Source organism: Camelina sativa, chromosome 20, assembly GCF_030686135.1.
Source record: "Camelina sativa cultivar CO46 ecotype springtype chromosome 20, ASM3068613v1".
Lineage (NCBI taxonomy): Eukaryota > Viridiplantae > Streptophyta > Magnoliopsida > Brassicales > Brassicaceae > Camelina > Camelina sativa.
The window spans coordinates 6,161,407-6,183,287 of record NC_141899.1 but is presented as its reverse complement, the minus strand read 5'-3'; the positions used below and the strand labels follow the sequence as shown (position 1 = coordinate 6,183,287).

The 21,881-nt window shown below is 33.7% G+C and overlaps 5 protein-coding genes and 1 long non-coding RNA gene across 9 annotated transcripts; 2 read left to right on the top strand and 4 right to left on the bottom strand.

Moving 5' to 3' along the window:
* Window positions 1-432: 432 nt before the first annotated feature.
* On the top strand, window positions 433-2,006 carry LOC104769715 (transcription factor WER-like). 2 transcript variants are annotated; one of them, XM_010493989.2, is made up of 3 exons: window positions 433-696; window positions 1,077-1,206; window positions 1,450-2,006. In XM_010493989.2, exons 1-3 carry the CDS (start codon window positions 549-551, stop codon window positions 1,787-1,789), a joined length of 618 nt encoding a protein of 205 aa, XP_010492291.1. In that variant the 5' UTR covers window positions 433-548; the 3' UTR covers window positions 1,790-2,006. The 2 variants fall into 2 exon arrangements, with proteins under 2 accessions (XP_010492291.1, XP_019097623.1); XM_019242078.2 differs by having other exon boundaries at window positions 510-696; window positions 1,085-1,206; window positions 1,450-1,955.
* A 941-nt stretch (window positions 2,007-2,947) lies between these two features.
* LOC104769713 (beta carbonic anhydrase 2, chloroplastic) lies at window positions 2,948-6,856 on the bottom strand. 3 transcript variants are annotated; one of them, XM_010493985.3, is made up of 9 exons: window positions 6,552-6,856; window positions 5,036-5,102; window positions 4,702-4,851; window positions 4,563-4,611; window positions 4,288-4,404; window positions 4,072-4,125; window positions 3,693-3,778; window positions 3,512-3,617; window positions 2,948-3,357 (listed from the first exon to the last, which is right to left on the bottom strand). In XM_010493985.3, the coding sequence occupies exons 2-9, from the start codon at window positions 5,086-5,088 to the stop codon at window positions 3,193-3,195; spliced, it is 780 nt and encodes a 259-aa protein (XP_010492287.1). In that variant the 5' UTR covers window positions 5,089-5,102; window positions 6,552-6,856; the 3' UTR covers window positions 2,948-3,192. The 3 variants fall into 3 exon arrangements, with proteins under 3 accessions (XP_010492287.1, XP_010492288.1, XP_087361083.1); XM_010493986.3 differs by having other exon boundaries at window positions 6,604-6,832; XM_087504957.1 differs by having other exon boundaries at window positions 5,186-6,645.
* Window positions 6,857-9,275: 2,419 nt separating this feature from the next.
* LOC104769712 (uncharacterized) lies at window positions 9,276-10,318 on the bottom strand. The gene has a single exon (XM_010493984.3). The coding sequence runs from the start codon at window positions 10,236-10,238 to the stop codon at window positions 9,435-9,437; it is 804 nt and encodes a 267-aa protein (XP_010492286.2). The 5' UTR covers window positions 10,239-10,318; the 3' UTR covers window positions 9,276-9,434.
* Window positions 10,319-11,508: 1,190 nt separating this feature from the next.
* Window positions 11,509-11,992, bottom strand: LOC147918505 (uncharacterized). The gene is made up of 2 exons (XR_015592872.1): window positions 11,861-11,992; window positions 11,509-11,706 (listed from the first exon to the last, which is right to left on the bottom strand). It is a non-coding gene; the product is annotated as an uncharacterized LOC147918505 (long non-coding RNA).
* A 208-nt stretch (window positions 11,993-12,200) lies between these two features.
* Window positions 12,201-18,196, top strand: LOC104735490 (serine/threonine-protein kinase BLUS1). The gene is made up of 21 exons (XM_010493983.2): window positions 12,201-12,777; window positions 13,254-13,616; window positions 13,830-14,084; window positions 14,237-14,361; window positions 14,444-14,488; window positions 14,588-14,669; window positions 14,761-14,829; window positions 14,910-15,080; window positions 15,172-15,231; window positions 15,392-15,460; window positions 15,529-15,654; window positions 15,770-15,843; window positions 16,065-16,325; window positions 16,454-16,527; window positions 16,608-16,684; window positions 16,852-16,977; window positions 17,053-17,095; window positions 17,204-17,250; window positions 17,346-17,407; window positions 17,575-17,626; window positions 17,811-18,196. Exons 2-21 carry the CDS (start codon window positions 13,449-13,451, stop codon window positions 17,850-17,852), a joined length of 2,028 nt encoding a protein of 675 aa, XP_010492285.1. The 5' UTR covers window positions 12,201-12,777; window positions 13,254-13,448; the 3' UTR covers window positions 17,853-18,196.
* LOC104769710 (uncharacterized) lies at window positions 18,185-19,673 on the bottom strand. Its single transcript, XM_010493982.3, has 7 exons — window positions 19,435-19,673; window positions 19,271-19,318; window positions 19,120-19,166; window positions 18,759-18,825; window positions 18,619-18,662; window positions 18,444-18,501; window positions 18,185-18,337 (listed from the first exon to the last, which is right to left on the bottom strand). The coding sequence occupies exons 1-7, from the start codon at window positions 19,492-19,494 to the stop codon at window positions 18,287-18,289; spliced, it is 375 nt and encodes a 124-aa protein (XP_010492284.1). The 5' UTR covers window positions 19,495-19,673; the 3' UTR covers window positions 18,185-18,286.
* Between the last annotated feature and the right edge of the window lie 2,208 nt (window positions 19,674-21,881).

The window sequence follows — 21,881 nt, the reverse complement described above, 5'->3', positions numbered from 1 at the left end:
TTTCTGTCTGATATATCTCTTTATAATTCATTTCAGTTAATCAAGATTAAAGAAAATATTTAAAGACTAGCCTGACACATGAAACTTCGATGCCGAAAGAGCTCTAAGATCAAAACCGAATCTTTTAGAACATACACGTGATTTTTGTGCTCCCCAAGACCATCTTAAGCGGTCCATGTTTTCATGTTTTAGTGAGAAATCTAGATTAAGTCATTAAACTAATCTGTATGATCAGTAAATTACCAGCTTGGAACTCAGAAGTCCATTATTATTTACAATCATCATCACATGCTAGACACAATCAATACATTTTATGTCATTATCTAATAAGTCTATAATCATTAATATTTGTATTTATACCGATATGTCTCGTTATTAAATACTCACGTAATTATTTTTATACTTTATACATAAAATATTCCACTAGGTTCTGAACTTGTAGTACTAGTATTTAATAACTCCATCGAATAACTACTCACTGAACCTCTTTATCTCTCTCTGTCTTTTTATGATCTCTCTCTCGTCTATTTTCCAAGGAAACAAAAAGAATGAGAAAGAAAGTAAGTAGTAGTACTGGAGAAGAGGGAAACAATGAGTACAAGAAAGGTTTGTGGACAGTAGAAGAAGACAAGATCCTCATGGATTATGTCAAAGCTCATGGCAAAGGCCATTGGAATCGTATTGCCAAAAAGACTGGTACTCTTTCTCTCTCTCTCTGTCTCTCTTTTGTTCTTTTTGTGTTTGGGTGGGGGCAAAACTCAACATTATATATGATTTATTTTTTGTCACATAAATGGTTTAACGTTAAGGGTTGTATATATTCTATTGTTTTACATTCGCATGCCTTCTAATCATAAGTTAACTCTATATTATCATCTCGTATTCTCGTTAGTTGTTTTTTTTTTTTTTTTTTTTTTTCTCGTTAGTTGTTGAAACTGGAATATCATGCGTCTCTAAATTTTAGTTAAATACTGTTGAATTTGATGATGTACTTAAGATAGTGGCTTACATTTTAAAAAAAAAATGAATGAAGATCCTCATAGATGAATAAGTTTGTATGTATATATGTCTATTAGGTTTAAAGAGATGTGGAAAGAGTTGTCGATTGAGGTGGATGAATTATCTCAGCCCAAATGTGAAAAGAGGCAATTTCACCGAGCAAGAAGAAGATCTTATCATTAGGCTCCACAAGTTGCTTGGTAATAGGTATACCTTCTTTACGTTATGTTTAATTTTGTTAAACAAAATTTACTTAAACTTATTTATCTACTCAATTAATCATAAATACATTCCTATCCATTTTTCATGGCTGTAAATAATTATAAATATTCGTGATTGACTTCTCAAGCTTGCTTGGTAACACATGTTTTTGTTCTCTTAACTTACTTTCACATGATAGTTAGTATTAGTACAATTATTTTAAGATAATGTGTATTTAAATAATTATAGGTGGTCTTTAATTGCTAAAAGAGTGCCGGGTCGAACGGATAATCAAGTGAAGAACTATTGGAACACGCATCTTAGTAAGAAACTAGGAATCAAAGATCCGAAGACCAAACAGAGCAATGGTGATATTGTTTATCAGATCAATCTCCAGAATCCTACTGAAACATCAGAAGCAACGAAAATCACGAATATTGATGACGGTAACAATAATATTCTCGGAGATGTAATTCAAGAAGATCGTCAAGGAAGCAACTACCTGAGTTCACTTTGGGTTCATGAGGATGAGTTTGAGCTAAGTACACTCACCAACATGATGGATTTTATAGACGGGCACTGTTTTTGATGTGTGTTAATTTTGTTGTTTTTTTAGTATTGATCGTTTATGTTTTGTTATCCTCAAAGCTGATCAAACACTAATACATCAACAATCTTAGTTTAAAAGTTGTTGATGTCGTAGTGTATGATTTGGCTAAGTCTTTTAATTAGTTGAACGTCTTTCTTGGGTTTAATGTATATGCTTAAAACTCTATGCATATATTAATGTTATATTTGTTTCTTGACTTTCTTTCCTTAAGCCAAAAACAAACAAACATTTGGCTAATTTTGTGTGAGGTGTTCATATAAACCTGTTATATATTGGTTCAAGTTATAACTTATAAGCTAAAACTAAACGAGACTAATTGTCTAAAGATAACGGTAGGCTAGGAGTTGTATACAATGTATTTGTTTTACTTTGAGATAATGTACATCTTTAATCTAATCTAAATTTGAAAAGAAGAAAGCCATAAATGTATACAGAAACTAGTACATGTTATTTGATTAGTAATTGTTATACGTTTTCACCTTAGTTTATTTTCAAATGCCGATGATAGTCAAAACCGATACTAACTAAGGTTGTATTTAAATGAGAAATTAGACACAAACCTTGATTGCCCTGACGATACTTAACTATAAACGAAAAAAATTAATACTAGTGGTCAGACAATATAATGGGTCAAATATTCACACTTCCCTAAAAAATTCCAATATAAATTTTTATGACAAAGCTGTCCCCCATCTTAATAGTTTAATTTATGTTCTTTGTCTTTGATTTTTATTATGTTCTTTGAAGGCTTGTCCCCCTACTCCCTCCTTGATTTTTATTGCTCAGACAGTTATATACTGCGCAATGCATGATACTACTTACATATGAAGCTGTATTCCAAGTGGAGGGTTGTTGATGATCTACATGGGGACATGTAAGTCATGTGAAATGAAAATGAAGAGTTAATAATTTCCAAAATTTTCCAGATCAGTCTTGGTGTAGTATGGTAGCCATATCTCTAATCTAGACAATTGTTTTAACATTTTTGATGAAAATGTCGATCTCGCAATTCAATAAAATATACGTAAATGAAAATTATAAATTTTCTACGATTTTGTATTCCTCCCATTATAAAGCAAACCAAATTAATGAAAACAAAAGCAAAATAAACTTTTTTTTACTGACAAAGCAATGATATTTATGAAAATGATTTTATATGATCTCCTTTTTTATTATATATATAAGACGCATGATGAAGGAAAAGAAGCTCATCGCAAGTAAAGGTGCATTACAATTGAAAACAGCAATTATATAAGATTTAACATCTTGATGATGGTGATCATGATGATGATAACGATATGATGATGCTGGTGATGATGATGATGATCATGGTGATGTTGATGGTGATGGTGATGGTGTTGGTGTCATGGTGATGTATTGTTTCATATAGACTGAACGGGAGAAATTCCAAATTGGAGTCCCCAAAGCTCAAAGGCGCCATTAACAAAATCATAGTAGCCTCCCTTCAAAGCAAGTGTTCCTTTCGCAACCCCTTCTCTCACGAATGGATATGTCAATAGGTTTGCTAGTGACACATTCACTGCCTCCTGCAATATTTCATACACTTATATTAGAAAACATTGCGATTAAGATAATGACATTATGCTATAAAACGAGTTATAAATAATTTGACTATCTAATATTCTAATGAATATTTTAAGTTTTAAGTGAAAACTAAATGGAGAATATATATATACGTACCCTTTCACATCGGCCACACTGGTCTTCAAATTTTGAACTTTCACTTTCTGCCAAAACCTTGGTCTTTGCTGGTAAACAGATTTTGACCCAATCCTCTATGAAATCACTGCAATTTAAGTAGACATATCATCACAATATCCTATATAATTATATAAATTCACTATAAGAAACAAAATATTACGTGGAGTTGTTTCCATCAAGAGCAAATGACATAAGCCCCTTGATGCCACCACATGCACTGTGCCCTATGACCACAATGTTTTCCACCTACATTCATAAATTTCCATTTAACATCAATCTATATAGGTATTGATGGATATACTCACATCACATTAATCACAAATTCACAATACATATATACACACTAAACACAGCCCTCTCCAATAAGGCCCATTACGTATCGCAGAATTCCCGACTCCTTGAATAAAAGTCATGTCATACCAACTAATAAGTAAGAATGATATAAACTAACATGCATCCTATGAATCAAGCAAGCTTTAGAAAATCACAAAAGCAGTCTAAAGATGGACGAATATATATTTATATCGGGAGAGATTGACCTTAAGGTGCAAGACAGCGTATTCAATGGCGGCTCCAACTCCTGCATATTGGACCTGAAATTATATTTAAAACATAAAAGCCTCGTCATGCCTTCATATGTCAAAGTCAAACACTCCGTGTGAGTCAGAATGTTCTAGAATAATCCGTCATCCGTGATGTATAATATAAAGTGTTTAGTTACCCTAAATATATGTATATATAAAGTGTTTAATTACCTTGTCAAAAGGAGGAACCATGTTAGCGATATTACGAACCATGAAGGCATCTCCTGGATGGAAGTCTAGTATGTGTGATGGGCACACACGTGAGTCCGAACAAGCAAACACCATGTACTGCACAATTCATATTATACGACCATTATATCATATAAATCTAAAGTTCTAAACATATAGTGATATATATACAACAGCAATATATTTGATTTGATTTGTTTTTTTTAAAAAAAAATTTGAATAACTTATTTTTTTATTTTTTTATTATGTTTATTTACCTTTGGGCTTTGACCTTTGGCGAGTTCACCGTACAAAGCAGGATTCGTCCTGCAATGAAATGACTTGATAATATTACCAAAACTATACACTTAACAAAAAAAAAATTAAGAAGAAGGGAGAGATGAAGTTTTTATTTACTCGTATTTCTCCTTCTTGAAGGTGACGAAGCCTTCCTTAATACGTTCGACAGGATCGAAAGTTTTGCTGTCGGATGACGAGACTGTCTGAAGCTCCGCAGTGATCTTCTTCACCTTGGCCGCAGCCAAATCCTTCAGCTCATCTTTCTCACTGTCCGCATATTACACGAGAAGAAACGTTATGAAACTGAAATAATAACTCCATTTATTTATTACTGATTTTCATATTTTGATTAAAACCCCCCAATTTCTTAAAACAATAATTAATTTTCAAGAATCCATCTCATTTCACAGAAGTCTTTCATTGGTTTTCTACATCTTCAATATTCACTTACATGAGAAGCTTCTTGAGTGATTCGATAGCGTCTTCGTATGATTCGTTTCCCATGCCTTCTCAGTTCTCTGTGCAAGTTATTTGACCAAAACAAATTATTTATAAATAAAAAGTAATTCTCTTAATTACCAGAAAAGCAAGTTTATTTTACCTTTCCAAAAATAAGTAATTAACCAGAAAGAAAAACAATACTAGTAATTTAGATACATGCTCAAAATAGGACTTGTATCTTGTCTATATATATATAATACATTTATTTCTTGAAATGCTTTTTGACAACAAGAAAAATCATCTATTTGAAAATAATATTAAATATTTTATCTCAAAATTGGAAATATAATAAATTTTAGTATTTGTAGTCAAAATTTATATAAAGAAATAATTAAATTATATAAGATTTAGTTTGATGTATATACATATACATATACTTTTTTAGATTATCTTTCTAATTTATAACTTTGGATTTAATTCCATATCTAAAGATTATAAACCACTTATCTAAATTGTAAGAAAGAAAGAATACTCTCACACATAATATGGCCATTAAATAACTATAAATAATATATATACATATACATTTACTTTTTAGATTATCTTTCTAATTTATAACTTTGGATTTAATTCCATATCTAAAGATTATAAACCACTTATCTAAATTGTAGTAAGAAATAAAGAATACTCTCACACATAATATGGCCATTAGCCAATAATTAGACCGGAAACAGAGAGACCGGATCTGGTTGTACTATAACTATGAGATTTCCAAAGATTTGAAGATGAACAACAACACAACAATACTTTTATGAACACACCTATTCAAATCATATACAGTAGTACCACATTTTAGTATACATTTAAGTAATATTTAGGGGTGAGTATCGGACTTGGGGGCTAAATTGGCATCAGGTTGGTGAAAATTGAATAACAGTAAACGTCATTACAAATTAAGTAGAGAATAGGATGGTTCTACACGTCTACTACACACATTATCCATTACGTATTTTAGCCATGACACAAATTACACGTGTCTAGAAAATTTGAATGGTTAAGACTTGAGAGCATGAGAGGTAGGAATATGATGGACTGATGGGTCAAGATTTAGATAGTGGGAATGTGGTTTTTTCATTGTAATGATTTTTAAAAAATTATTGAATGGATTTACTTTAGTTCTTTTTCATATCCTCGTTCATCACGTTAAAAAAAAGTACGGATTATTAAGAAATGAAAAAACACGTATGTTCCAAGATTTTTGGAAGTTAAGCGAAATTACTTTACACGTACACTCACTGACTCACACTAACCTCTCTCTAACGTGATTGACCAAAAAAACAAATAACAAGCATGTATATGAACATTAATTACTACGTATATATATACGAATATTAGTGTTTATCCCTACATGCGAAAGAAACAAGTACTAAAATCCACAGATGTAATGTCTAAGAGAGAGAGAGAGAGAGAGAGAGAGAGAGAGAGAGAATGGGAGAGAGGATTGTATTGAGTTTTATATACTATACCCAATTGAGAAGGTGATGACTGAAGCAGGTGCAGCGTACACAGACTGCGTACCTTTGCGGATAAACGGAACGAGAAGAGAGGAAGATAAGAGACAGGCGATGAGAGGGGCGAAGAGGGAAGGATATTTATAATACAAAGCATATATGAAGAGTAATCCCTATTTCCTAATTATAATTAATGTATATCTTTGTTATATGAAGATTGATTAATTAAACAAAGGGAGATGGGCTTTTGGGGTCTCGTAGTCATAGATAAGGAAAGCGAAAGGTGAGGTGAATACAAAAGTCTCTTTTCTTGTGGTGGCACTTCTCTCAAACTTTTTTTTTTTCCCAATTCTTATTTAAATGTTAATATCCAATTTTGATATTATGTGATTGTTCAAGGAATATGCATATCCATCTATGTCTACGTAAGAAACACTATACTATTGGTATTTGCTTAGTAATTACATCCAATTATTTCTTATGTCGTAGAAAATATATACAAATCATTTCACTATTGGTAGACCAAAGTATCTTTAGATTATATATGACTAATCTGTTTTTTTTTTTTTTTTTTTTGGGTAAAAGGTTAAATTTATGACTAATATGTTGTTACTAGTTCTATCAACAAGTTATTTTTAAACTATATATATGTTGGTCTCACCATATCTGAGTTTGAGTTATCACTAATGTTTTCTATAGCCGCTAAAGCTATAACAAGAATTGGTTCAAACGTAAGGAAGAAATAATTATTTACTGAATGTTGAATTTTCTCGGATATTAAGAAAAAAAAAAAAAAAATCAAGTGGTGGAGATGTAGAAGAGACTGATGGGTGTGGATTATGTAGAGGATAAGATCCTATCATCAAAACAAGGCTATACTTGAATATATATATCTTAACTAACCTTATCCAAATAAACACCACAGATCAATTTATGTTTATATTTTACCTGTTTTGTAGCTTTTGAAGCAGATGAGAAAGCAGTCTCCGAATCTGATGAGCCATTTAAATTTAAAGAAACTGCAGCCCAAAAGGGGGTAAAGTTTACAGAGCAAGGAACATGCACGTACGTAGAGCTAATTGTTTACAAAAAGTGAACTATACATGAGATGATCAGAACAAAACATCTCTGTATAGATTGTTTACAAACATGAGCTTATGCTATCAACTATGAGGAAGAAATTATAACTAATGGCGAAATAAAATAAAAAAAGAAGAGAACTAAGCTAAAGGAAAAAAAAAAAAAAAAAAAAACGAACACACTCTCTACATTTTATGATTATGCACGCAACTTGAATTCTCCCGTATTTCCGCCTTGGTGATAATCGATTAAACAAAAACACTACTAGCTTCTTCTTCTGCAAGGTTTGGGAGAGAGGAGAAATTTAAAATGTGCAAAGGGTTTGATTTGCTACTTATATACATGTATTGTGTGGGAGGATAAAGAAACTATGTCGACATTTTCATGCAACATGTCAACACTCCCATACCACTATGTCAGACAAAACTATGAAAAAGAACGATGGCGCCTGAGGCCTTGTCTTTACTTATTTGCTTTGTTTCAGTTAAACGGATATCAATAATGAATTTCACAATTCAATAGGAGTAAGTGAGTTTACCGTTGGAAATGAGAGATGAGGAGATATGTGTCATATATAAATAACATTTTTGATTAATATTTGTATCATGAGACATTGTATAATTGATTCAGATAGAAAAGGAAGAAAAGCCTACATATACCGGGCTTGACCAATCATTATTTAATTAAGCCTTAGTATGCATGAGCAAGAAACATATACCTGCTCTTTAATCTTTTTGAAACGATTAAATTAAAAAAAAAAAAAAAAAAAAAAAAAAAAAAAAAAAAAGAATTTGAGTTTTGTTGATGTTGAAAAGAGAGAAATAAATGTGATCACTTACTGATCAGGATAAGGCATCTAAACCATAGCTTGCAATGAACTTTTTGATATATTCATCTAAATAAAATGAACCTTGTTTCCAGGAACTTCCTTAATTACATATAGTGGAGACTAGTCACAATACAAGTGGACTAATCGTAGAAGAAAGGATGTTCTCACTGAAAGGAACTGATTTGTCTAGTCATCAAGTAATGCATGTTATTATCTTGGAAGTCAAGAGGGAATGTCACAACAAAAAGACTCCATAACACTTGATACATAAAGAGAGTTCTCCACATTGAAATGTCCAAAAGTGACTATAGTTTGATTAACAAAAAATCACTAGCAAAGTGCAATGTAGACTCGGACGAATAGACCTTGTGCTTTCTCGCAGCCACTAAACTTAATCAAATGAAAAAAAAAAAAAAAAAAAAGTATTTTCTTGATCATTGTGAGGAAAGTGGGGAAAGATCCAAGAAAGAAACCATCATAAAAGCGAAACCAAAACTAAGTTACGCTAACGGTGAATATTTCCCTGTTTAGTAGCAACAATCATGGTTCGTTAAGAGAATCATGCATCACAAGTTCACAACATTAGTCTATGTCAGAATCTCTTGTTTAATCCACTAAATCATAACCAATATGACCTAATCATCAGACATCAGGACACTCTAGCCGTATTCAAAATCAACCTATATAGACGACCGATGGACTGAAGTGCTTGTATGACAATGAATCGCCGGCCCACAGAATTATTCAAGAATGTCACTGGAATAAACTCTTCCTTTCGTGAACACTCTATTTCCTCGAAAGTCTTACTTACACATGGCAAAGTGTGGAAATGTCAAAAACACAAGTATATTTGGAGTTCAATAGCACCCAAAAAAAAAGTCTTACATGGTCAAAAAAGAAAAATTATAAGCAAACGAGGACCTCTTTGTAAATTTATCATGGTAATTAAAAAATAAAATAAAATTAGGAGATGCTTAATTAAACTTTAATTAATGACGGAATCTGCTCATCCCGGCGAAAACGCCGATCAAATCTTGCCTGTAAGGTAAATAAGACTTTCTTCTCTGAACAACTTCAGGCTTATACGACATCGTTTTATTCCTCCCTTTCACTACCGGCGAGCCATTACCGCTTGGCGAAGTCGAAGACCCCTCTCCGCCACCACCGCCGTCGCTGTGGCTTCTTCTCAGAAGATCCTTGAAACGGCACCGTTTGGAAGCGCTAGAGGTCGAAACAGCTCCGTCGCTGTGGCTTCTCCTCAGAAGCTCCTTGAAACGACACCGTCTCTGCTCGCTTGAAGATTTGCTCTTCGTCTTCAAGCCATCTCCTCTCGCCGGATACCTGATCGGACTCCAGAAACATCTTCTCGGAGACATTTCCTCCGAAAAATCGTCAGAATCCGACGATGAATGCGATTGAGACGGCGAAGATAGAGGCGGATCAACACTCCATCCACCGTAGAAAAGATCCTTAGACGTGACTCGACCTGCTGCCACGTCATCATCGTCGGATGATCGGTTCAAAGTCGTCGTCGGGAAATGGAAGAAGCTCTCGTCACCTAACGGTAATGTTTCGAACTCGAACTCTTTGTCGTTTTCGCCGTCAACTTTAACGGAATAATTATAACTCTCGGACTCGCGGACAACTCTAACGGCGGCTTCGACTAGGTCACCGGAAGCGTAGACACTGAAGCTAGGGCTAAACGAAACCGTAGAGGATAAATCTTGCATTGTCATGATATGCTCTTCGCTGCTGCTATGTGTAAATAATTCTGTATTCTTGACTCTGTTCATAAACTTGAAACGACTTGACTCTGCTGTGTGTATTTGTATATATATATATATATATATATATATATAAAATATATGTGAATCGAATGTGCCATGCGTAAGTGTTTACGTATATATAGATGTGATCATGTAGTTGGTTTACTTGTGCACCAAGAGGAGGAGGCGGCTTTGACAAGGAAACGTACGTGATCTATTTCTTGTCTTTTGTTTAAGGATTAGTTACTTTTTTTTTTCTTTTATAATAAAATAGTACTAATCATCGTGTTTTTCGGAATTGCCGGGTCAAGGCTGACGACTTGGTGGAGACATTTTATAATAATAAAAAAAAAAAAACACAGAAGATTATAAAGATTTACGGGAAAAATGGTTAACAAAATAAAAAAGACAAATGAAATACATTTATTCTTGCGTTTGTTTATATTGAATCCAACAAGAACAAATCTTAAAAAGATCGATACACCATAATTATATAAAACTTTGATTCTGTTGAACGTAATTTCCAAATCACAACTACTTTACATATATACCAAATGATACTTTACATATATACCAAATGATATATATATCATTATTTTTGGTCTAAACTGTTTGCTGTTTTAAATTATTAATTTCAAATTTTGTTTGTTTCAAACACTATATTGAAACAGAAGGAGTGTTTTTTTTATGGACCCTCCATACTATTATTATCTAGTATGTTATGCAGTCTTGTTCGACTCAAGTTGGGCATAACAAAACAAGCATTAATTAGTCCACTTGTTAATATCCATCTCCTGGAACAAGATCATTATTGAACATTATAATTGGCATGTTCTCTCGAATACAAGCTTATATTCATGTATAGAGAAATTTTTAGAGCATATATAAAAAGAGTTATTTCCATCATAAAAAGTATACAATTAAAATCTGAGAATTATGTTGTCCATGTTTATTTTCCAAGCACATGCGAAGGCACGATTTTAGGAAATTGCAATCAACTTTTTTTTTTCTTTTTTCTTTTCCTTCTTTTCAACTGTAATAAAGTTTAATTTTGTCAACATCAAGTCATCAACCATCAGTTGTAATAAAAATTTATGCAAAACTATTTGACTTCAGTTAAATTATTAGTTTTTTTTTTCTTCGCTAATTAGCAAGTTTTTTTAACGAATTTAGTTAAATTACTTTAACCAAAGACTTGGTTTGTTTCTTTGGTTATTATTGGCTTTATATAAATAAAATAGTTATCGTGAAAGCAATTTCCACCCAATCAAGACAAGGGGTTGACCCCAGCAACACCTCCTCCTTGTGAATCAATCATGAATCATCTCTTCGCCAGCCCGATATGTTTTACTTTTTTTTTTTTTTGTTCTTCTTAATTTAGAGTATTGGTACGATATTTGTCGATTCACAGAACCGGAAACAAATCGAAAGTTCGGTTCAGCACTCGGTAAACTGGCTAGGTCATGAATCATGATAATTCATTTACTACATCAATCTGAAAATGAAATAGTTTTGTTAAATTATATATATGTAGGTACTATTCGATCTCATCTAGGAATGACATTAATAGTCACAAATTTTTTGAAAATAATACAAGAAATTATAAAAATACTATATAACATCTAAAGTGAAAAAGGTATAAGTTGTACCGTACAACCGTCCAACTCGACTAAGAGATGTTATTGGATTTCCATTTATAAAGAATTCTGAAGACTTCAGTAAAATCATCAAAAATGAATAAATGAAATTGTTAGAGAGTATTTTATAGTTTTATTAATTAGTTTTAAAAAATCTTGTAAAGTCCTCGCACAATCTCTGTATTTTTGTGATATTTTCTATGATTTTATTTTGTGAAAAATGTATAAAATCATGAACAAATAACATCATAATTGAATTCACTAACAATCCTAGATTTTTTTTTTTGTTTTAATTGAATAATACAAAACTTTTATTGATTTTATAAAAGTCTGTATCCAATAACTCAAATTTGTTAAGAATTTAAATATTTTTTTTACAAATCACATACTAATAACACTAAACTTTAATAGAGTTTAACAAAATCTTCATCTAACAAAAACATATTTTACACAAACATTTAAAGTTTTTAAAACTCTATTCAAATCCCAAATCAATAAACCTCTAATTTTGTGAATTGGTCAATCTGAACGAAAAAACCGGTAAAGAATTTAAACCAGTAAACACGGTTATTGATATTGACACGGTTAAACCGTTTCTCTTAGCTCCCCCCCTCGAGATTCTTTCTGCTAAGCAAAAACCAGACGACAGAAAAGCTAACGCCAACGCAAGGAAGAGGAGGACTGGAGAGGAAAGAAGAAGTCGATAACGAGAAGATTAGAAAGCGAGAGATTCTTAATTTTTATTCTCGTGCTTCCAATTTCAAATCATTTTGTCTCCTTTAGCGGATCGATCGCAGATTATTAAGCTCTGCCGCAATCGACGGCGGTGTCTACGTCGCTTTCGTTTTCTGCATAATAGAAGAAGCAGCAGCAGCAGCAGCAACAAGGAGAACTCAGCTTAAGTTAAGCCGCCTTTGATTTGACTTGAGGTCAGCGTTGTTTCTTCTCCCAGATTTGTTTTTCTTTTTTCTTTTTGCTTTCGAATTCGAATTCGTTTCTGTAATGGTAGGATTTTTCAGATTTTGTTTCTCTTCCTCATCTCTGTTTAGTTTATATTTTCCATGATTAGTTTTTTTTTTTTTCCCTCAAATCTGACTGAAAGATATGGTGATGATCAATTGTGCGGCGTAGAAGAAATCTTAATGCGCTTCTATATTTGTAGATGTCTGGTTAAAAATTTTGCGTAAATCGAATTCTTAAGTTGTTTAGCAACGAGAACGAATGTGGAAACTATGAGTTATAAAATTGGTATCAATTTGTAACATTCTAGATGCTTTGTGTCCCGGAAGAAGATGCTTATGAGTTGATTGATAGGTTTTTCGGATTTGGATTCTGCTGTGCCATCAATTTGAATGACATGAATATACTTGTTCTTCATTTTGACTGGAATCGCTCTGTTGTGCAGATAAGTTTTATGTTTTTGGGTGTTTATGGAATTGATGATGTTTCCGCATTTGCTCGGTGTTGAAGAATAGTAAAATGCTGGCGAATTGGAAGAAACCACACACAGTTTGATGCTCTCGTTTGTCGACCTCTCTTGTAAATTTCTTGAAACATAACGGGGTCGAAGGTGTGTAGCATATCTACAAAAACGAAAATTATGGAGTCGGTTTCAGAGAAAAAGTTTCCTCTCAATGCAAAAGATTACAAGTTATGTGAAGAAATTGGAGATGGTGTCAGTGCCACTGTGCACCGAGCTTTGTGTATACCTCTTAATGTGGTTGTTGCTATCAAGGTTCTTGATCTGGAAAAGTGCAACAACGATCTGGTAGGTCTTTGCCAGAGTGTATTTTCAAATATAGTTTTTAGCCTTCTCTTATTTCTATTTTACCTATTTCATGGTTTACCACTTCATATAGCGAGTCTAATCGTAGTTCAATTGCCTTAAAACACCTATTTAATCTGTCAAATTGTAGTTATGAACACCCAGGGATTTCGTGTCTTTGTTGATCCGAATGAATAAGAACTGAATTGTTTGTAGGATGGGATCCGGAGAGAAGTGCAAACAATGAGTCTGATCAACCATCCAAATGTGTTGCAAGCTCATTGCTCATTTACCACTGGACACCAGCTTTGGGTTGTGATGCCTTACATGGCTGGAGGATCCTGTCTCCATATAATAAAGTCTTCTTATCAAGATGGATTTGAGGAACCTGTTATCGCTACTTTACTTCGTGAGACTCTGAAAGCTCTTGTATATCTTCATGCTCATGGGCATATTCATAGGGATGTGAAGGTATATGCTTGCATTATCTCCCTGTAGTATCCTGTAGTATAGTACATTCCTCAATTGTCGCTCGATGAATGCCGTTTCGGTTGATTGCTCGCCTCTATTAAGTGGTGGGAATGTCTTATCGTCTTTATCAATACATATGGCGTCCTTTGCAGGCTGGAAACATTTTATTGGACTCCAATGGTGCCGTTAAGTTAGCAGACTTTGGAGTATCAGCTTGCATGTTTGATACAGGAGATAGACAACGTTCCAGAAATACATTTGTTGGGACTCCATGCTGGTACTCTTTAGTAATGCCATGTTCTGTGGACATGTAAATACATCTTAGACAAAAATTCTGATTAATGCTTGTTTCTGCACAGGATGGCTCCTGAAGTCATGCAGCAACTACATGGATATGATTTCAAGTAAGCGAATATAAATTATAAATTCTGCATTTATACTAAAAAAATTACTTCCCCACCATGTTAAGCAGGTGTTTTGTCTAATATATTTCCCTGTCACAGAGCAGATGTATGGTCATTTGGAATAACCGCACTTGAACTGGCACATGGCCATGCTCCATTTTCCAAGTATCCGCCAATGAAGGTAAAGTTATGATGATGTTATTTGGTTTGTATTAATCTTCACTGCTCTCCGCTACTTATTTGTGTATTCATTTTCTGATAATCACCGGTAGGTTTTGCTGATGACGTTACAAAATGCACCTCCTGGACTTGACTACGAGAGAGACAAAAGATTCTCAAAAGTGCGTGAGTGGTCACAATTTGTATGTATCATTTTAGCTTGTCGTGTATTCTTTCCTTAATGGTTGCTTTGCCTTAACAGGCCTTCAAGGAAATGGTGGGTACATGCCTGGTGAAGGACCCGAAGAAGCGTCCAACTTCAGAAAAACTTCTGAAACACCCTTTTTTCAAACAAGCACGTCCACCTGATTACCTGGTTAAAACAATTCTAAATGGTCTTCCTCCATTAGGTGATCGCTATAGACAAATAAAGGTCTCTGGCCTATCCTCCAAACTCATTATGTCTCACGCTGAGAAGGAAATTGCTGGAAAAGCTTGATTGATATGTGAATTCTTTCTTTCAGTCAAAGGAAGCTGATCTCCTAATGCAAAACAAATCTGAATATGAAGCGCACTTATCACAGGCAAGGATTAGGACTCACACCCCTCTTCTGGACAATATTCTGCAATAAGTCTTTAAGCTGCTAAATTTTTTATCCTGAGAAATGCAAAAACATCTTCTCGTAGTTAAGTTTAATTATGTGTTTGAATTAATTTTAAATTAACTTTCTAAATTCTCTGCAGCAAGAATATATAAGGGGAATAAGCGCTTGGAATTTTAATCTCGAGGACCTAAAAACTCAAGCTGCCCTTGTAAGTTAATAGTTTTTCTAATTTAGTTAATTCTATATGATAGGGGACTAATTTTGCTAGCCTTGTAGATCTCGGATGATGATAGTTCACATGCTGAAGAGCCCGACTTCAACCGAAAGCAATGTGAAAGACAGGAAGAATCTGTACTTTCCCCAGAAAGGGCTAGCAGCTCAGCAACAGCTCCTAGTCAGGATGTATGATTTAAAACGATTCTCTATACTCTTATTTGCCTGCTTTTGGGAATCCATATAAAGTGGTGATCTTTTGTCAACTCAACAGGTCTTGCTTTGTTTCCTTTTTTCCTTTCAGGACGAACTGAACGATATTCATGATCTAGATAGTTCTTTCGCCTCATTTCCAATCAAGCCTCTTCAAGCACTCAAGTACATCACATTCTCTATGTCTCTATTTTCTAGGTCCTACATGTTAGGATATTATCGTATTGAAACTCTATATGCACCTGGCACATATGATGGTTTCATTGAGTAATATAACAGTTTGATAAATGTGCTCCAAGGGTTTCTGTATAGTATTGAATAGCTACAACGTTTTTGAATTTTAAACGAAGGATTAAACTTTATTCTCTACCTGTGCGATGATGCAGAGGCTGCTTTGATATCAACGAGGACGAGGATAACGCAACTACTCCTGATTGGAAAGAAGCAAATCTAGTAAATTCTGGACAACAGTTTGTAACAAAGGCTTCCATAGGATCTCTGGCCAATACCACGAATGAAGAGGACACTGCTGCGCAAAACACTTCATTACCACGTCATGTAATTGCCGAACAGAAAAAGTTTTTGAGCGGTTCAATTATACCAGAGAGTACCTTTTCTCCAAAAAGAATCACAAATGATGCTGACAGGTTAGGATTCTCAGTACTTATTTTAGTGTTTCAACCTATGTAAACATGCTTCATTGATTTTGAAGCTCTTGCTCTATGCACTTGAATGATGAGTTAATGTTAGAAGCCACTTTGACTTACTTCTGCAGGGAGTTTCAGCAGCGTAGATATCAAACAGAACGGAGCTACAGTGGATCATTGTATCGCACAAAGAGAGATTCCTGTAATCTCCCATATGCTCATTAGTCATTAGTCTACATGTAATTCGTGTGGATTCTTCAATTTAAATATGTTTTTATGTAGTGGACGAGACGACAGAAGTCCCGCATGTGGAGCACAAGGGACGGTTTAAGGTCACATCAGCAGATCTGAGTCCTAAGGTATAACAAGTACTGTAGTCTATAACCTTCATGTGCTTATTAATCTTCGTTGAAACTATATAGTCTTTCCAGAGAAAACTGAAGATACCATGAAAGAGCAATGTGTGGAACACTTTTAATTATGTCTGAGAAAACTGAAGATGTGTTTCTGTTTTTGTTACAATTAGGGACCAACAAACTCTACACTCACACCATTTGGTGGAGGGTCAAGCAGCCCGAGCTCCCTCAATGCTACGTCGGCCTCAATCCTCCCATCAGTTCAGTCGATTTTGCAGCAAAACGCCATGCAACGGGTAAATTTTAAAACCATAAGGGAATTTACTTTTACAGTCATTACTCGCGTTAGTTAAATACTCTTCTCTTGGCAGGAAGAGATTTTGAGACTAATTAAATACGTGGAGCAAACCTCTGGTACTAATAATTCTATCATCAGATTGATTTCCCTAGGATCTTATATTCCGTTTTTGTAGAATAACTCAACATAAATAATCTGAGTTTGTTTTTGTCTCCATTTCGTAGCCAAGCAACCTGGATCACCTGAGACAAGCGTCGATGAGCTATTGCAGGTAAAAGAAGAAGAAGAATAAAAGGAGATTGTTTTTAAATTTTTCATCAAATCAGATCATATTACTAAACCAGATTTGATATCATCTCTATGTAGACACCTCCTGCAACGCCACGAGAGAGAGAACTCCAGTCCCAAGTCATGCTACTACAACAAAGGTACATATTGTAGCCATCTCTTTCTTTCACCAAAATCCTGATTACTAATCATGAAATTAAATATGAAATGTCTCAGCTTGATTATATGACCAAGCTAAAACGTTCCTGTTGTTACTTAACATCAACAGTAAATTACTAGTTTTCTTTACATTTTTTTGATCTTGCAGCTTTTCGAGCCTAGCAGAAGAACTAAAGAGACAAAAGCAGAGAAATGGGCAGGTTTGTCTTATGAGAACATATAAACTTCATTCACTATCAATTGCTTTTGAGATAGGATCTTATAAACATATAGGCAGTAATGAATAAACAAACTTAGTAATTTACCAATTGCCCAGATTTTGAGATACAAACTTCACATATTCATCGTACTACTAAATGATGATATTTTGCTTATGCTCTGCAGTTGGAGAATCAGTTGAATGCATTAACACACAGAAATGATTGAGTCTCATAAGTCCTTTGAGACAAGAACAAGTCATAGGCTCAGGGTTGAAACTAGGGATCTTGAGCAAAAAAACACAAAATTCCCCTTTCACCGCAAAGAAGAAAGAGAGAAATTTGTGTGTTTTCTATATTTATTGGCTGTATAATTTATTTGACAAGTTCCTTATTATTATGTGCCAACTGCGACAACGTTTTTCTTCTTTTTGGGGGGAGGTTATCCCTGTTTGCCTTTTAGCCACCTTTGTGTGTAATCTATAATGTGATATGAATACAAAACACTATTATTTTCTTTGTTTAATTATGTTTCTCTGTGTGAAGAAAATGTAATTGTGGTTTGTTTGAAAAGTCTCTTAATAATTAACACAACTTGTCCAAATCAATGTAAAACATAAAACATCTTTTCGCTATCCTCTTCTAAATTGTTACAAAAGTGCATTACCAAATGCGATTCTCAATCACAGTCGCAACTATTTCCTTCAACGTCTCCTACAAAAATAACACACACACACAGAATCTCTAAGTACCATTGTTTTTTTTATTTTCGTATATTATTCCAGGAATCAAATAAATCTTCTAAGAAAATGTTATGTACCGAAGAATGATCTTTGAGGCCCAGTGAAAGAACCAGAGGCTTCGAGGGAACAACAGAACTGAAGAATTCAAAAGAGATGGCATCACTATGACAGTTTGATGATGATCACTTCCTAGTGTTCCATCTTTAATCAGACAACAGAAAACAATAAAGGAATGAGAAAGATGAGAGAGACCTTATGTGTTCAATGAGTCTTCGAGCAGTCGCTGTCAGCATTGGCTTCAAGAAACATCATAATGGGCAAAAAAATGTTTCAGTTAGCTGATATGAAATTATGAATGTACTAAAAAGTAGGATAAGATATTTTTTTTTTACCTCATCTCGCTTTCCGAATATCACTGAAACACTAAATGTTGGTTCAACAGACATCCCTTCTTCCTTCCTGTCAACAAAGAAACACATCACTCAGAGATTTTCTTAACCAATATAGATCATCGCTAAAGTCATAGAGACCAAGCAAATCAAGCACACGCAATTTCATTCCTCAAGAATAATCTTAGAAGCATAAACAATAACTAGTTCAGATTTTACTGAGACTAAAGAACAAATTCAACAACACTACTACTCTAGATGACTAGATCATTCCTTAAGAAGAAGCATCATATAACTCAGATGTTACTCCTGAAGAAGAAGCAACAAAGACAATAGAATGATGAAATTATATTATGAGAGAGACCTTGCATGCAATATAGTTCCCAAGGCTCCAATCTGTGTTGCTATGACCTGAAAAAAACAAAGTTATATATGTTGATGAGGTTCCCATAAAAACATCAAAATAAGTAAACCTCTCATCATCATACTGATACACACACAGAAGAAACACTCACAAGGATATGATCTTCATAGCTGCAGATAACAATCTCTGTCTTGTTTCCCTTTCAAAACAAACACTATAAAAAATTACTCTCTCGAGAGATCTGACTGTGTTTTTTGATCTCGGCAAAATCCCAATAATGAAATTTATTTCGATAGATTTTTTTTCCAAAATTACCTTACATTCAAAGGAGATCTTTCTATGGCGCACAGGAAAATTAGTGTCTAAGCTTTCCATTCTTAGTTCTTTGCTACTCTCTTCTTCTTTTGCCTCCGGAGGACTTCACCCGACGAGAAGAGAGAAAAGCAAAAAGCGTTTTGGTCTCCGGTCAAAACGGTAGCGTTTGGAGAAAAACTCTAAGAGATAGTAAGCCCTAGTCAAGAAGTCCACTAACACTTGATAACAAAAAGCCCAATAGTCCTTTTTTCTCCATGATATCTGTTTCTATAAGACGATAAATTAATGGATTTGAACCTTTTCTTTTTCTTTTGTTTAAGGAACTTTGGTGGAGACTGTAGAGGTTTTTTTTTTTTTTTCTAAAGTCTTAAGAAATTATATTTTTACCAATCGTACTTTAATTACTTAGCCGCTTTATTTTATTTTACAAGTCTCCTAATTTTTCTTATCCTATTTTATTTTATTTTGTTCTTGTTAATATCAGTTTTTTTTATACAGTATCTAAAGCTTTTAACTGTGTTTCTTTTTTCTCTCTAAAGTATTAGATTAAAAAATCCAAACCAATCATCCCATATATATAGGGTAAAAATATGGTTACAGGTTTACAAACAAATAAATTAGCCTTAAATATTTGAAAACGAAATCTACGACATTTATCATAAATGTATTTAAATTATTCGGATGGAACCTAAATTTTAAATAGAAAAAAATCTTAAATCCTAAATTTTCTTTAATTTATGTACCTCGTAATGCTAATGTTAGGGCGGACTCTTTAACACGCCAAGCGCGTGTAAGTCCGTACCACATTTTGTTTATAAACGATTTCCCACCAAATTGGCTTGTTTGAGCTAATTTTTTTGTTGGCAAAAAAAAAAAAAAAAATCTTAAATCCGAGAATAGAACCTACGGCCATAATCCAAGCTGAATAATCAAAATGCCCAAACCTACCTCTTCATAAGTGGTGTGATGAGATGAAAATATATGGTCGCAAGTTTGCAACCAATAAATAGCCACAATTGTACTGAAAACGAAACCTACAACTTTCTCCGTAAAACAAATGTACATGTTTCTCATGTGACTGACTGAGACGGTTTGTATATAAAATGCGGTATGCCGACAAAATAAAATAAAAATACGGTATAAACCGGTTGTTACGCAGCCGGACCGGACCAACCAGGTGGCTCGGCCAACAAGGCTACTTACCAACGAGAAGCTTCCACGTAAGGCCAATTCATTTAGTAATTCCGAAACAGGCCTCTTTTATTAGCGACACAGTACACACCATCAAACTACCCATCTCATTTGTCCGAGAGTAATAAATCACGGGTCCGTGCCTGCCTGCTGGGTCATTCAACACGTGCCTTGTCCTAATTTTCGCAATTTTCCTCTTAGCCGAGCCGTTTAGTAGCCTTTTCTCAGTTAAAATAACAAATGCTGATATAATACAGTTTTTTTTTTCTTACGGTCTTACCTTCAAATCTTAGGATATGTTTATTAACACTTTTTTCGTGATAATAATATATTTTCTATTGCTAGCATCATGATTTGTTTTAGAACAAGGTTGGTGGGTCTTCGAATTCTTTTGATTTCATTTGTCTATCCACAGGTTATCTAATAATCAAATAAGTATGTGTGTAACTGTAGTTTATGTTGCACCATTCTACGGTTTCACTATTTCGTGCTAATATGTCATTTTACATATTTATAGTTTAAGTAGTAACATTTATCATTTACTTTTTAAAGTTTTTAACCGTTCCAAAGTGTTGTCGACTAGAACCATGATTTCTTTAATAGTAACTCAAATACGACGACTTGTACATTAATTCTATTATTTAAAAGAAAATATATACAATCATGTTTGTCGTAAGTCATATTTGAATTGAAATTGATGGGACAATATATGTTCGTCAAATAAAAACCAAACGCAATAATGTTTGACCAATTACCCTATTTGAGCGTTTACCATGACCTAAATAAAGTAAGTTCGTGGTGAGAGCATATGTTAAGTTGACCCAAAACCAGAATTTTTTATCTGACCACTCTTCTCTGCATCTTCATTTTTCCCCCCACTCGTTAATTGTTTGACCAAAAGTGGGCTTAAGAAGCTGACGACTACGATAGTCAATTTTTATTAATTAATAAATATTTTCTATTTTGATTGTGATTAGTATAGTAAAAAATAAAGCATAATATTTTCTAATTCAATTCCTTATACGGATCATATTGTTATGATCTTTAGAATTTCTCAAAAGGTCATATATATTCATTACTATTCTCCATGGTGGTATTAGGTTTACTTAAGATGACATCAAATAAAAATTAATAATAATCGTGAAGCTGATCGTGGAATAGCTTTAATGATTTCATGAGCGTTAGATTTTGCCCTTTTGTTTTTGGCCTTACAAGACCTTCTAAGCAAGAGCAAGGTTATACTTTTGTAAAAAAAA